The sequence below is a fragment of the Mus caroli genome, unplaced genomic scaffold, assembly GCF_978045245.1.
Source record: "Mus caroli unplaced genomic scaffold, Mus_caroli_1 scaffold_12, whole genome shotgun sequence".
Classification (NCBI taxonomy): Eukaryota; Metazoa; Chordata; class Mammalia; order Rodentia; family Muridae; genus Mus; species Mus caroli.
In genome coordinates this window covers 50,994,198-51,008,809 of record NW_028227267.1, presented here as the reverse complement: position 1 = coordinate 51,008,809, position 14,612 = coordinate 50,994,198, and the positions used below count along the sequence as shown (strand labels likewise).

The 14,612-nt window shown below is 49.5% G+C and overlaps 1 protein-coding gene across 2 annotated transcripts; it reads left to right on the top strand.

Moving 5' to 3' along the window:
* The first annotated feature begins 550 nt into the window (after nucleotides 1–550).
* On the top strand, nucleotides 551–6,940 carry Slc22a17 (solute carrier family 22 member 17). Of its 2 annotated transcripts, none has more exons than XM_029468685.2 (10): nucleotides 551–808; nucleotides 945–1,433; nucleotides 1,523–1,626; nucleotides 3,831–3,985; nucleotides 4,658–4,823; nucleotides 4,998–5,143; nucleotides 5,279–5,384; nucleotides 5,543–5,760; nucleotides 6,016–6,127; nucleotides 6,290–6,940. In XM_029468685.2, the coding sequence occupies exons 2-10, from the start codon at nucleotides 1,167–1,169 to the stop codon at nucleotides 6,576–6,578; spliced, it is 1,563 nt and encodes a 520-aa protein (XP_029324545.1). In that variant the 5' UTR covers nucleotides 551–808; nucleotides 945–1,166; the 3' UTR covers nucleotides 6,579–6,940. The 2 variants fall into 2 exon arrangements, with proteins under 2 accessions (XP_029324545.1, XP_021037466.1); XM_021181807.3 differs by having other exon boundaries at nucleotides 552–808; nucleotides 942–1,433.
* The last annotated feature ends 7,672 nt before the right edge of the window (nucleotides 6,941–14,612 follow it).

The following is a 14,612-nucleotide window of genomic DNA, read 5'->3' as shown; positions in this document are numbered from 1 at the left end:
GGTTAGAAGAAGAGGTGGTCAGCAGTGCCAAACGTTGCTGGAAAATGGTGATCCAACCGAGTTCGGTGTGGGGAAACGCAGAGACGTGTTCCCCTGAAGAGAATGGAAGCTAAAGAGCAGAAGCAAGGTGCCAACGGATTCCTCCATCTGCATAAACCACACTGCAATTACTGAATTACCCATCTGCCTCCCCTAGAAACCACCTCTAAGGGTATTTTGTCCATCATTTAATCCTTCGCACACTGCCTGGGATACAGTAGGCACTTACTAAATTGTATCGATAAAATTAATGTGAAAGGGTGGAAAATGGAAGGATGAATGAGTGACAGGGAAGAACTGGAATAAGGAGGCATCTCAGGCGCTTGTCCCTGCTATATCCTTCACTTTTTTTTTTTAACCGCAATGGCCTGCAGCCCCCAAGAAACAAACGATGGAGACCCCAGCCCCTCCTTCAACGGGGGGGCCTTGGCCCCCCTTTATCTCTGACGAACAGTCTGGACCCAGGTTCTGCTGACGTGGGAAGGGGAGGAGAGTCTGGAGGAAGGGGAGGGGAAAGCAGCGCAGAGACCGTAGAGACGGAGGAGGCGCCCGCGGCTGCAGAGCTGCAGAGCGGGGTCTCCCGGCCCTCCGCGTCCTAGCTCTCCGCACCTAGCCCAGCCAGCCAGCAGCTCATTCTCTCGGCGCGGCCCACAGGGCCCCAGCGGTCGGCAAGCTGGCTCCCCGAGTAGCCACCGGGACCCCCGAGCCCAATGGCGGGGGCGGCAACAAAATCGACAGCACCGTGGAGATCGCCCCCGGCTCCAATGGAGTAAGTGTCTGCGCCCCGGGGGGCCTCGGGCGACCTTTCCCCTCCCGCGCCGCGCGCCCGGCCTCCCACCCGCGGCCCCCGCGTGCCCGCGGCCTCCCCCGCCTCACCTTCTCTCCCCCACCCCTCGCCGCAGCAGGTCGGGAGCCTCGGAGATGCGGTCCCCCCCGAGCAGCTGCAGGGTGAGCGGGAGCGCCGGCGGGAGGGGGAGGGCGACGCGCTGGGCAGCAGCCTGTCGCTGGCCGCGCCCCCGGGACCCCTCAGCTTCGAGGCTCTGCTCGCCCAGGTGGGGGCCCTGGGTGGCGGCCAGCAGCTGCAGCTCGGCCTGTGCTGCCTGCCCGTGCTCTTCGTGGCGCTGGGCATGGCCTCAGACCCCATCTTCACGCTGGCGCCCCCGCTGCACTGCCACTACGGCGCCTTGCCCCCCAACGCTTCGGGCTGGGAGCAGCCCCCCAACTCCAGCGGCGTCAGTGTCGCCGGCGCGGCCCTAGCAGCCAGCGCCGCCAGCGGAGTCGTCACCAGTACGGACCCCTCGTGCAGTGGCTTCGCCCCACCAGACTTCAATCACTGCCTGAAGGACTGGGACTATAACGGACTGCCCGTGCTCACCACCAATGCCATCGGCCAGGTGAGGCGGCCCGGCGGGACCTGGAGTGGGAGCGGGCCAGGGCAGTGAGGACCCTGCCTCATGCGACTGCACCACTCTCACGTCCCCAGTGGGATCTGGTGTGTGACCTGGGCTGGCAGGTGATCCTGGAGCAGATCCTCTTCATCTTGGGCTTTGCCTCCGGCTACCTGTTCCTCGGTTACCCCGCGGACAGGTGAGGATGTTGTGGGGGGTAGGGCTGATAGAAAAAAGAAGGGTTGCAGACAGAGCTAGGGTTTGAGCAAGCCCTGAGCAGCTGGGTTTGCAAGAGGACGCGGATGGTCCCGTTGTCTATCTTCGGCAGCCTCCTCTGGACTCCTGTGTAACTACTGTTTCCTCACCCCATGAAAAAATACACATTCTATACCCACTTCCACACAAGGAAATGACCACACACTCGTGACCCAGAAGATCTGTATCCATGAGACAGTGGAGAGGCTTCATCTCAAACGTTAATCGATTCTTCAACAAAAACCTGGCCTCCACATTTCATGTTCCATCTCCCTCTCGTTGCCCTTACAATCCCAGATTCCTCTTCACTGGCTAATAACCTACTAACGACTGTTAGCTCGTCTCAGTAGCCACATTACTAAAACTTAATGTTAATCCCCAAATATAACCAGCTTCATTCCCATTGACCAATAAGTTAACTTCACAAACGGATCACACACACACACACACACACACACACACACACACACACACGACCAGGGCTCCAGCCCCTACAGTTGTCAATTATCTCTGCTAGATACTCTCTGAAGTAACTCACACTTCCATGCCTGCCACCCACTGCCTCTGCCCTGTGGATCTCTGACTCCAGGAGAGCCTCCCAAGCCATCAATCTTCATGGCTGGCCAGAGCTTTCAGATCCTCTTGGACCCAAACTCCCATATCCACAAATCAGTGGTATCTCATCCAAAGAGCAGCGGTTCATCCGGCTAACTAGTAACCCTCTGGGTAGATCCAAATCCTTGTTGCCTCTACTTCTGAAAGCCAGGACAACTGACGTGAGATTTACAGTCCTGCCTAAGTGATTCACCAGGTTAATACTTCAACATAGTGGTCAGGTTCCTGAAATCCAATAGCCGTCCTCACTGCTTAGTAAACACATACACCTGTGGACCAGTGGTCCTAAACCCACAGAGAAGAGTCTGCACCCCCCCCCCAGCTTCAGAAGCCTCATTCCTATGGAGCCAGTTCCCAGTGATGGGTAATTTAGTCTCCTACAGTCAGAAGCCTTGACCACATTAATCAAATCAGCTCATCCTCATGAAAAATAGCCTTCACTAATTGCCTTATTCCAAGGTATAGGTGCTCCCTGCTCCTTCCCAAGTACCACTGACCTTGTCTGTCAACATCTACCCATTACTCATCTCCCAGCAGTGAGTAGCTTAGTAGCCCTGTAGCCCTGTCCTTGCTGGCTTGGGATCAGTGACCATCATCAGCCACCAATGCCCACCATAGTCAGTCTCATCTCCCCATCCCTAATGTCTCTTCTCATAGATTAACCTGTTTGTCCCCATTGGCACCCACCAGCCTATACTAAGACCTTCAGTTGTTCTACCACTAAAAGATCAATTCTCCAAAAATAAGGATTCTAATCCCATGGATCAGTAGACCCATTCCCTTGAATCAGTAGCTCCTGGCCAGTGACTCATCCCACTGCCTACCCATATGTTTAATTAGCCCCAAGCCACAGCTTTATGAACAGTGGTCTCAGCCCCATTCGCTGATGGATACATAGTATCCACATGTACAAGCAGCCACTGGTTACTTCCCAGATCAGGAGTCCTCTGCATAGATCCGTGACACCCAGCACCTCTGACTGACCTGGGCCATCTGACCAAGACAACATCTATCCCCTCTCATGACAGCTTCTACCAACAAGTCTGAAAGCAAATCCCTGAGGCAAGATCTCAGTCTCCCCCCTCATGGCTGATCTCACACCCAGGGATAAATGTCCTCATCTCTGACAGAGAGCCCTGTCCCCAAAGTCATGACCCTCTCCTATAAAACCATAGCTAGAGCCCATTGCCCAGTAGTCAGACATCATGCATGTATAGCCCCATCCCTATCACCTGCCATCTTTTTCTTTTTCTCTTTCTCTTTCTCTCTTTTCAGTTTTAGATAAGGTCTGAATATGTAGTAGTCTTGGCTGCCCTGGAACTCCTGAGGGTGGCCTTGAAGTCACACAGATCTGCCTGCCTCTGCCTCCCAGGTGTATGTCACCACGCCCACTTGGCCATCCTTTATAGCTTCAATACTCTTGCTCCCTGCATCTTACCCTCATATATCAGCTTTGAAGTAGGCAGCTAGGCTCCACCTGGTCCCTCCTCCATCAGGGAGTCTTGGTGGCCAGCAGCCCTCCCTATTTTCCAGGTTTGGCCGTCGTGGGATTGTGCTGCTGACCTTGGGGCTTGTGGGTCCCTGTGGAGTGGGAGGAGCTGCTGCAGGCTCCTCTACAGGCATCATGGCTCTTCGATTTCTCCTGGGCTTCCTGCTAGCTGGTGTTGACCTTGGTGTCTACCTGATGCGTAAGTGGCACCTTGCCCTGGGTCTCATGCCTTCCTTTCTGCACCTCCAGACAATGTCTGCTGCCCCTAGGTCCCAGATTCTCAGCTGTCCAGATGTCCAGGCCTTTTAAAGGGTCTAGGCAGGGTGTCCTACTGCTTCTCACACAGTCCTCCCACTGGCTGTTATGTTTAAAATCCTGACCTGACCTTACTTTTGTCAAGAGAATAGAGCCTCGTTTTTAAAAAATGAAGTATTGGCCATATATGGTGGCATAAGGTTGTAATTCCAGTACTTGAGAGACTGTGGCAGAAAGGTTGTGAGTACAAGTGTGACAAGTGTGGCTACATTGTGAGACCTTGTCTCACACCCCACTCTAAATGAAATCCTGGAGGCTTGTGTGACCTTGGACAAGGGTCGAGCTGAAGGTCAAGTCAGAGACGGAATGTAAATGGACTTGCAAACCAAGAATGCTGAACACCCAGGCGCCTCGAAGCCTAAAGTCTAGCTAGGTTTGAGGAGAGGGGTGTAGGCTCCCCCTCCCTGCCACCCAGAGGTCAGTCTGTGGGAGGTGATGGCTGCAGCCTCTTCTGGGGCCTGACCTAGCTTTCTGTCCTTTCCTCCACCCCTCCCTCTCCTCTCTCACACCTCCTCACTCCCTGGCTCTCCTCCCCTCATCCCTGCTGTATCTCCAGGCCTGGAGCTGTGCGACCCAACCCAGAGGCTTCGGGTGGCCCTGGCAGGGGAGTTGGTAGGGGTGGGAGGGCACTTCCTGTTCCTGGGCCTGGCCCTTGTCTCTAAGGACTGGCGATTTCTACAGCGAATGATCACCGCTCCCTGCATCCTCTTCCTGTTTTATGGGTTAGTATCACCCTTCACTTCTGGCCTGGCTCTGCCATCTTTGTCTCCAGCGTAGCCCTTAGTACCGAAACCACTCCTCTCCACCAACCGCCCAGCCCCTCAGAGGTGGTAGCTTTCCATCCCTTCATCCAAAGAGAGAGGGCTTTACAGTTGACCCTACCACCCTGCCCATAGCTGGCCTGGTCTGTTTCTGGAGTCTGCACGGTGGCTGATAGTGAAGCGGCAGATTGAGGAAGCCCAGTCTGTGCTGAGGATCCTGGCTGAGCGAAACCGGCCCCATGGGCAGATGCTGGGAGAAGAGGCCCAGGAAGCTTTGCAGGGTGAGAAACATGGGGTCCCTGTGTGTGATGACTTGTACGTGGGGTTGTAGCTATGTCCTGCCCAGGCTCTCCACCTCCGTGTGGGAGATCGTGGAATCTCGGCTGTTTCTAACGGCTCCTCTCTTTCCCCTAAAGAACTGGAGAATACCTGTCCTCTCCCTGCAACGTCCACCTTTTCCTTCGCGTCCCTCCTCAACTACCGCAACATCTGGAAAAATCTGCTTATCCTGGGCTTCACCAAGTGAGCCTGGCTGTCTGAGCTGAGGGCCAGGCCAGTAGCTGGGATAGGGGATGATAGGGGTGGGGGGACCCTCTTGAAGCCCTGCAGAGGATGGAGCTGTGGGAAACTGTGGATTGGGGTTCAGACGCTGTTCTTTGCTTCCCCCACCTGCTGCGCAGCTTTATCGCCCATGCCATTCGCCACTGCTACCAGCCTGTGGGAGGAGGAGGCAGCCCATCAGACTTCTACTTGTGCTCTCTGCTGGCCAGTGGCACAGCCGCCCTGGCCTGTGTCTTCCTGGGGGTGACTGTGGACCGTTTTGGCCGTCGGGGCATCCTGCTTCTCTCAATGACTCTCACGGGGATTGCATCCCTGGTCCTGCTGGGGCTGTGGGATTGTGAGCATCTTTTCTTTTCCACCTTGTGGGCCCAGTAAGGGACTCTCAACAGAGGTATCTCTGAAAGGCTTCTAAAACTTAGAACCTCCCTAGACTGCTGGCCAGCTGTGTAAACTTGTCTGTTTCTCCATTCCATTACTGATGCCCAGAGCCCAAACAGCATGAAGCAGAGGGTTTGAGACCCAAGAGATTGACATCTGAGAACAGGCCAGGTGTGAGCTCCCTGCCTCCATTCATATACCTTTTGGTCCCCAGATCTGAACGATGCTGCCATCACAACCTTCTCTGTCCTTGGCCTCTTCTCCTCCCAAGCTTCTGCCATCCTCAGTACCCTCCTTGCTTCTGAAGTCATCCCCACCACTGTCCGGTAAGAGCAGAGGTGATGGTAGGGGGAGGGGCGGGGTCAGCCTGGCCTCGAGACCTTTGGCTGAGGTCAAGGGATGAAGGATACAAAGAAGAAGTTGTTGTTGGAGAAGAGCTGAGGTGAGGCTCACAGCTATTGACTCAGTGCCTTCTCCGTGTTTCTCAGCGGCCGTGGCCTGGGTCTTATCATGGCACTTGGGGCGCTCGGGGGGCTGAGTTGTCCAGCTCAGCGCCTCCATATGGGCCATGGAGCCTTCCTGCAGCATGTGGTACTGGCGGCCTGTGCCCTCCTCTGTATCCTCAGCATCATGCTGTTGCCAGAGACCAAGCGCAAACTTCTGCCAGAGGTACTCCGGGATGGGGAACTGTGCCGTCGGCCATCCCTGCTGAGGCAGCCACCTCCTAACCGCTGTGACCATGTCCCGCTGCTAGCCACTCCTAACCCTGCCCTCTAAGCAGCCTTTGAGCCTAGTGGGAGGCCTGCCATCCAGAAAAGTGGCAGAGGGCTAGAAAGATAGACAGGAAGGCAAGGCTACCCCATACAAAAGGCTCAAAGGCGCCTCATGCCAACCGTCTAGGAGAGCTCAGATGGCCGTTCCCAACCCCATCTCCTCCCTGCTGCTTTCTGTTCACTCCGTCAGCAAGAGTCAGGCCAGGGGAGAGCATCACGCTATTACCATTAGGTCTGGGCTCCATCCTATGCCCAAAGACATTTCCCAGACCTCGCTCTTTCTCGCTCTTTCATTCTGTTTCAATAAAAGACATTTTGAATAAATGAGCATATCATAGCCTGGACTTCCCTCCCTGTGTTGTCCTTTTATCTCTTGGGGAAAGACTTTCCTCAGTGGAGCATAATAAAACAGTAGCAACATTGTCTTTCTCACTGTGCCCTGTCCTGAAATGTCAACTTAAAGCAAGAACAACCATTCACTGCCTGCTCTAGGCTAGGGCCCTGCTAGGTGCTTCACAGTTTGTCTCTCTTTATCCTTTCAGTTTGGAGCAATTAAGGTTGTGTTTGTTGGGAGCTATAAGAATTAACATTAGCGGGCTGGAGAGATGGCTCAGCAGTTAAGAGCACTGACTGCTCTTCCGAAGGTCCTGAGTTCAAATCCCAGCAACCACATGGTGGCTCACAACCATCCTTAATAACATCTGACACCCTCTCCTGGTGTGTCTGAAGACAGCTACAGTGAACTTACATATAAAATAAATAATAAATAAATCTTTAAAAAAAATAAAAAGAATTAACTTTAGGGGCTAGAGAGATGGCTCAGAGGCTAAGAGTGCCTGCTGATCTTCCAGGTGACCTGAGTTTGGTTCCCAGCATCCATGTCTGTCCGCTCACAACTGCCTGTAACTCTAGATCAAGGAATCTCACACCCTCCAAAAGCACCCACATGCATATGCCTACAATAATGTGCATGTGTATTAAGATAAGGTCATCTCTTTCATTGACATTGGTGTACTTAAAAAGGGAATTTATCAGATGTGGACAGGTTGAAGTGAGAGTGCAATGTGGGAAAGCAAGTGTGGATAGCATGGGCAGGCCTCAACTGGAACTCCAGTAGGATTCCTTCCCGGAAGCACCATGCAGGTCCTCTCTAGCAAGCACATGATTGGCTAGCTTGAGTAGCACGCTGTTCCACTCCTAATACCAAGGGATATGAAAAAAGGAAAGAAAACTGCACAGTTAGGACAGGACCGGATGTTTGAAAATGAGCAATGGCTGTCTACCATAGTATTAACTCAATAAGAAGAGTCTGCTCAAGGGCTTTGATTACTTGTCTGAGGTTACAACGCTAGGGAGGCCCAGTTAGAGCACAGAGTCGGAGCTCTGCTAGGTACAGTGCCACATGCCTTTAATCCCAGCCGTGTGGGGGCAGAAGCAGGAGATCTGTAGTTGGAGGCTAGTCTGGTCTACATAGTGAGTTCCAGGCCAGCCAGAGCTACTGAGTGAGACCCTGTCAAAACAAATCAAAACCACCAAAAACAAAATGAAAAAGGAAAAGGAAGAAAAGGATAAAAGTCTCCTCCCCTTAACCTGGGGATTCCCTTAGCAGTGAGAAAAGGAGTCTCTTGGCACCCAAGGGAAGAAGCAGTATGAGACTGCAGCCCGGTTGGTAGGGGGCTTTCTTAGCATGCACTAACCTGAGATATGGTCCTCTGTGCACGTGTGTATGCCCTGAATCTCAGCACTCAGGAGGTAGAGGCAGGAGGATCAAAAGCTCAAGGAAATCAACAAGGCTGGCCTGCAGCACATGAAGTACTGTCTCAAAACCAAAAATGAAGTCTCACCTTCTCAAGTCAACCTTATCTGGTCCCATGACACAGTAGTTAGCGAGCCACCAATGTCCGGTTTGGCTTCAGGTTTGGAAGGAGCTCAAGCTCTTCATCTTGTTCACTGTGTGAAAACTCTTAAGGCAGATAATTACAATCTGTTTAGGAAATGCAGACAAGTGTAAAGGTGGGGGTGACTTCGAAGAGAAAGTATCACACAACACAGCGCACGAAGTCGCTTACCTCTCCTGGTAAGGAGCCTGGGGAGATTAAGCTCAAGGTGTTGGACAATTTGGTGTGGAGGTCAGAGGTGACATCATGCTGCATCTCACATTTTGGGAAGGACAAGAAAACTCTCAGGGTTATCTTTGGAGAAGGGCACCAATCACTTTTATAAAAGCAAGGTCCTGTGACTTAGCCAGTTTCCAGAGAGCCTCACACCTGGGAATAGGTTTCAGTATATACATTTGGAGCTACCAAATTCAGACCATAGTAGGTTCTAACTCCATTAGAGACAGACAGGAGAAGCTCCCTGGCAAAAACATCTTCTTCATATGGCACTCAGGAGACTGAGGCAGGCAGATCTCTGTGAGTTTGAAGCCGACTTGGTCTACACATTAAGTTCCTTGCTAGCTGGGACTACAGTGTGAGATGCTCATTTTGAAAAAAGTCTACAAGGGTATTAAGCTAGCAGAATAGAAGAGCAGTATAAAAATTACACATCTGAGCTGGAGAGATGGCTCAGCGGGTAAGAGCATTGACTTTCTCTTCCAGAGGTCCCGAGTTCAATTCCCAGCACCCACATGGTGGCTCACAGCCATCTATAATGAGATCTGATGCCTTCTTCTGGCATGCAGGTATACATGCAGGTAGAGCACTCATACATACTTTTTTTTATTACACTTCTAGACCAGAAATATGGTTGAGTGTGTAAAAGTGTCTGCTGCACAGGCCTGGCAACTTGAATTCTGTCCTTGCACCCCACATAAAGGTAGGACAGTACTGTCTCCACAGGGTTGTCCACCTGAGCCATGACATGTGTGTACCTCCTCATAACAATTTTAGAAAATTAGTAGTCAGATATGGTGGCTCTCACATTTCACCCCAGCAGCCAGAACTCACAGGACACCGTTGTAAGCAACAGAGGTGGATTTCTCAGTTTTGCCTCAGGGGGTGAAAGTGCTCCTGACTGTGTCCACAGGAACCCAGTCACTACGACCCACAAGGTACAAGGAGAGAAGCCAGTCCTGCAAGTGGTTCTGACTACTTCATGAGTCACCTCCCCGCCCCTATACTAAACGGAAGAGCAAATTTTAATGGAAACCTAGGGATGTTTTGCAATATTTTTTTTTTGGTGACACACAAAACAGAGGTGTGACAAACTGACCCCATCCTTCAGTAAGATCACTTTACAGAGTGATCTTTACTATTTTTCCATTGCAATCATAACATCCTTAACAGAAACCACGGTTGGGAAATGCTCAGTAGATACTTGTTTGAGAAGTGCTTTTCAATAAGCCTAGAGAAGGAAAAGGGCGCGGGAACTTCACCAGTTGATGTATCTTTTTTTTCTTTTGATGTAGCTCCAGCTATCCCAGAACTTACTATGTAGACCAGCCTAGCCTTAAACTCACAGAGATCCACCTGTCTTTGCCTTCTGAGTGCTGGGATTAAAGTTCTATATCAGCATGCCTAGCAGATATGGTGAATTTTCTTAATGTTTATGCTGAGACTGTGATTGATGGAAGATAAGCCAAAACAACCCAGTACTTGTTAAGGCAGAACTTCTCGAACCTGATTGGTATTAGAAAAACACATACCCGGCCATGGTCGTGCACACCTTTCGTCCCAGCACTTAGGAAGCAGAGGCAGGTGGAGCTTGGTGAGTTTGAGGCCAGCCTGGTCTACTTAGTGAGTCCCAGGACAGTCACAGCTACATTGTGAAATGCTGTCTGTCTCAAAAACAAAACAGATCTCCAAATCAAGCCAGGGGCGCTAGTGCACAGCTTTAGTCACAACACTAAAGAGGCAGAGGCAGGCAGATCTACTTGAGTTGGAAGCCAGCCTGGTCTACAGAGTGAGTTCCCAGACAGCCAGGGCTACATGGAGAAACCCTGTCTCAAAAGCAAACAAAAAAACATAACAAAACAAACAAACAAACAAAAACAAGACAAGAAATTATCCCCCCCCAAGCCCCTTTTTTCTTTATATGCCCTTCCTCTACAACAGAACACCAGTCACACACTTCCTCCTGCTCTTCAGCTCACCAGGATGACGAACAGGAATAAACGACTGAGACTGGGGTTGTCTAAGAATGACAATTGTCTTTCCACACTTCTGCCTCCAAAGCACAGGGAAGGAAATGGAAACCGGGAGGTTGAGGGGAAGGAAACATCACTGTTTTAACTGTCTTGTCCAGGACAAAAGCCACCCACAACATGAACCAGCATTTAGGCACATACTAAATGGCAGGCACACTAAGAGTGCTCGGGGAGCTTGCAATTTAGTGGGAGAGAGGAATAAAACTGTTTAAAAGAGGACTTTACTGTTCTGACCAAAGCTCCAAGGCTGTGGTACCCGGTTAACACGTTGAATGAGGTTCATGGCTCCAGGCTGGCCTCCAACTCAAGTAGATCTGCCTGCCTCTGCCTCTTTAGTGTTGTGACTAAAGCTGTGCACTAGCCCCCCTGGCTTGATTTGGAGATCTGTTTTGTTTTTGAGACAGGATTTCACATCATTTCCCCCTTCCATTTCCTCTTTCCAGCTTTCCTCTCATATAGCCCCCAGCTCTCAAATGCTGGCTTTTGTTGTTGTTTTTGGTTTTTTTCAAGGCAGGGTTTCTCTGTGTAGCCCTGACTGTCCTGGAACTCACTCTGTAGACCAGGCTGGCCTTGAACTCAGAAATCCAAATCTGCCTGCCTCTGCCTCCCAAGTGCTGGGATTAAAGGCGTGCACCACCACTGCCCAGCAATGTTGGCTTTCTTAATGTTAGATACACACACGTTTAAATATGTAAATACAACCTTCTCAGTCTTTGTTTTATATTTATTTATTTATTTATTTATTTATTTATTTATTTATTTATTTTGGGTTTTTCGAGACAGGGTTTCTCTGTATAGCCCTGGCTGTCCTGGAGCTCACTTTGTAGACCAGGCTGGCCTCGAACTCAGAAATCCACCTGCCTCTGCCTCCCAAGTGCTGGAATTAAAGGCGTGTGCCACCACGCCTGGCTTTTATTTTTTTAAGATTTATTTTGTGAGAACACTATAGTTGTTTTTTAGGCATACCAGAAGAGAGTATCAGACCCCATTACAGATGGTTGTGAGCCACCATCTGGTTGCTGGGAATTGAACTCAGAACCTTTGGAAGAGCAGTCGGTGCTCTTAATCACTGAGCCATCTCTCCAGCCCAACCTTCTCGGTCTTAAGTGTTACTTGTATGTATATGATTTTAGGTCTGACCACCTCATATTGGATAACCAATTAGGGTGATGATCCTGGGGAAACCCATTTCTCCCACTCTCGGCATTCCTTAGTTGCCTGTAGTTCTTTGTCTAGGCCTGGGTCCCCATGAAATTCTCCGCTTCCATGTTAATGTGTCTACTGGTGTCATACTTGTTCATATCTTATTCAGATAGCCATTTGATTAACGTAGTATCATACATGGGTGAAGTTTCCATACCATTTCTAGGAGACACAGTCTCACAGCTGATTTCCTGATCCACCTGGTCCTTACTGTCTTTCTGCCCCATCTGTGTGATGTTCCCTGAGCTTTGTAGGAACTGTGTTGTGTAGATCGATCCACTGAGTTTGGACATCCCACAAACACGTTTTCTGCGTTTTGATCGGTTGTGATTTTCTGTAACGGTCTCTTGTTAAAAAGAGCACTTTGTCACCCTAAGTGGTATAATTTCATTTAAACTATATATGTATTATGGCTTTTTCATCATTATTTTTACCTCTCCTCAGTTACACCATGTTCCTGATTTTGACAGAGATGTTAGGCTAGTCATGAGCCTTACTAAGGCTCTAGCGAATACTTGCTGAGGCCAGAGAATGAGTGTAAATCATACATGAAAATGCTACAAGTTCAACTGGAATGTCTATCAGATGCATGATACAAATGTGGCAGACAGTATGGCTAGGGTACGGCAAGGGAAAGGCCTTAGTTCTGGGTCTGTGCTTATTGGTGGTACCACACATCTTTTTAGCAACAAGAACAAATGAGTTGCCAAGTTGGTAAAAGAATGGAGAAAACAACAAACATGATAGAGGAGAATGGAGTGCACGTAAAAGAATTAAGACACAGAGGGGGTCAAAAAAACCACTCATCTGCCAGGTATGGTAGTGCATATCTGAAATCCCAGCACTTGGAAGGCAGAGGCTGGGGAATCTGAGTTCCAGACCAGCCTGGGCTACACAGTTCAACTATCTCAAAATAAAACATCCAAAACAGTTCACAAAAACTAATTTGTTCTGGGAGTGGTGGTACATACCTTAAAACGTGGCAATCAGAGGTTAAAGTAGGCAGATCTCATGAGTTCCAAGCCAGTCTGGTCTCCACACTGATCAGGTCCTGGCTTTCCAAGACTATAAAGTGAGACCTGTCTCAAAACAATGTCTAGGGATCTTTCAGAACTAACCATTTAGTGCCCCCTAGTGGATACTCGAGGCCAGAGCAGTATTCATTTGTAACAATTTCAGTGTTTCACAATCACTGTTGGGTTCTTTTGTTTTTGAGACAGAGTCTCACTGTGTAGCTCTGGCTGTCCTGGAACTATGTAGACCAGGCTGCCCTTGAATTTAAAGAAATCTACCAGCCTCTGCCTCCCAAGTGCTGGGCTTAAAGGCAAGCACCACATCTCGCTTCACTTTCTCATTTTTGACGACCAAACCAAATAGCCAGTGGGTAAACACCCATGCCATGGAACATGACAAGGATTTGATCCCCAGAACTACAAAGTAGTCCACTTAACAACTTAAAACAGAAAGAAAAACAAGTCCTCATACTGTCTAGTTCCAAGAGGTAATACAATGATTAAATGCAAAAATACACTGGTTGTTAACACTCTTGCAAGAAACGTGAGAGGCAGCCGGGCGTGTTGGCACACACCTTTAATCCCAGGACTCAGGAGGCAGGTGGGCAGATTTCTGAGTTCAAGGCCAGCCTGGTCTACAAAGTGAGTTCCAGGACAGCCAGGGCTACACAGAGAAACCCTGTCTCGAAAAACCAAAAAAGGAAAGAAAAACAAAACAGAGGCTTTAGAGCCTCATGGATGCAGAGCACAGCTTGGTTCTGAAGGGGATTAGACCAAGTCATCATCAGAACTAGCAATGGCAGGATGGATATCCTGAGGTTGGAGTACATCCTGGGTTAGAGTGATGGCTCAGTGGTTAAGAGCAGTGACCGCTCGTCCAGAATACCCAGATCTGGTTTCTAGCCCTTACCAGCTCCACAAATTCTTACATCTTTTTGGCCTCCACAGGATGGGCAAATACAGTATGGTACACACAGGCACAACTCACTAATAAAATCAATAGTCTCTTCTTGACAACAGAAGTCTTACGTTAGATAATATAGTACCCAAGATTTTAGTCAGAGCTTACAATATAAAACTGTAACCCGCTCCCGGCCTGCAATTAAGACAAGCAATTCCACCTTCAATTTCCACCTCTGGAGTGCCAAGATTAAAGGTGACAGTAAGCTTGCTCAGAGAGGGATCTTAAGTTGTCCTTGTTTTGCATACGAGTCCATCTTGAGACATCAGGGTTAATAAGACCCAAATTTAGAAATTAGTCCATTTGCACTCACCTGAGCAGTTTTCAGTTGTCTCACTATATAGCCCTGCCTGCCCTGTAACTATGTAGACCAGGATGGCCTCAAACTCAAGATATCTGCCTGCCTGTATCCCAGCACTGCGACAACGTCCACTCTCGAGGGCAGTTCTTTTTCTGCTCAAGACCAATCAATCATCCTCAACTGAATGCATTATAGTTAGCTCTAACTTCTACCTTAATGTACAAATGTAACCCTCTCTAAAACACCAATCCTCCCCCCGATACTAAAAACATCCAAAGGGCCAATTTTTTCATAAAACAACTTTATTCATGACACATTATTTAAAAAAAAAAAATCCCATCCCCTGGAAATGAGTTAAAAAAACAAAAAACAAAAACAAAAGCCACCCCCACCACCCTATTCCCACTTCCTCC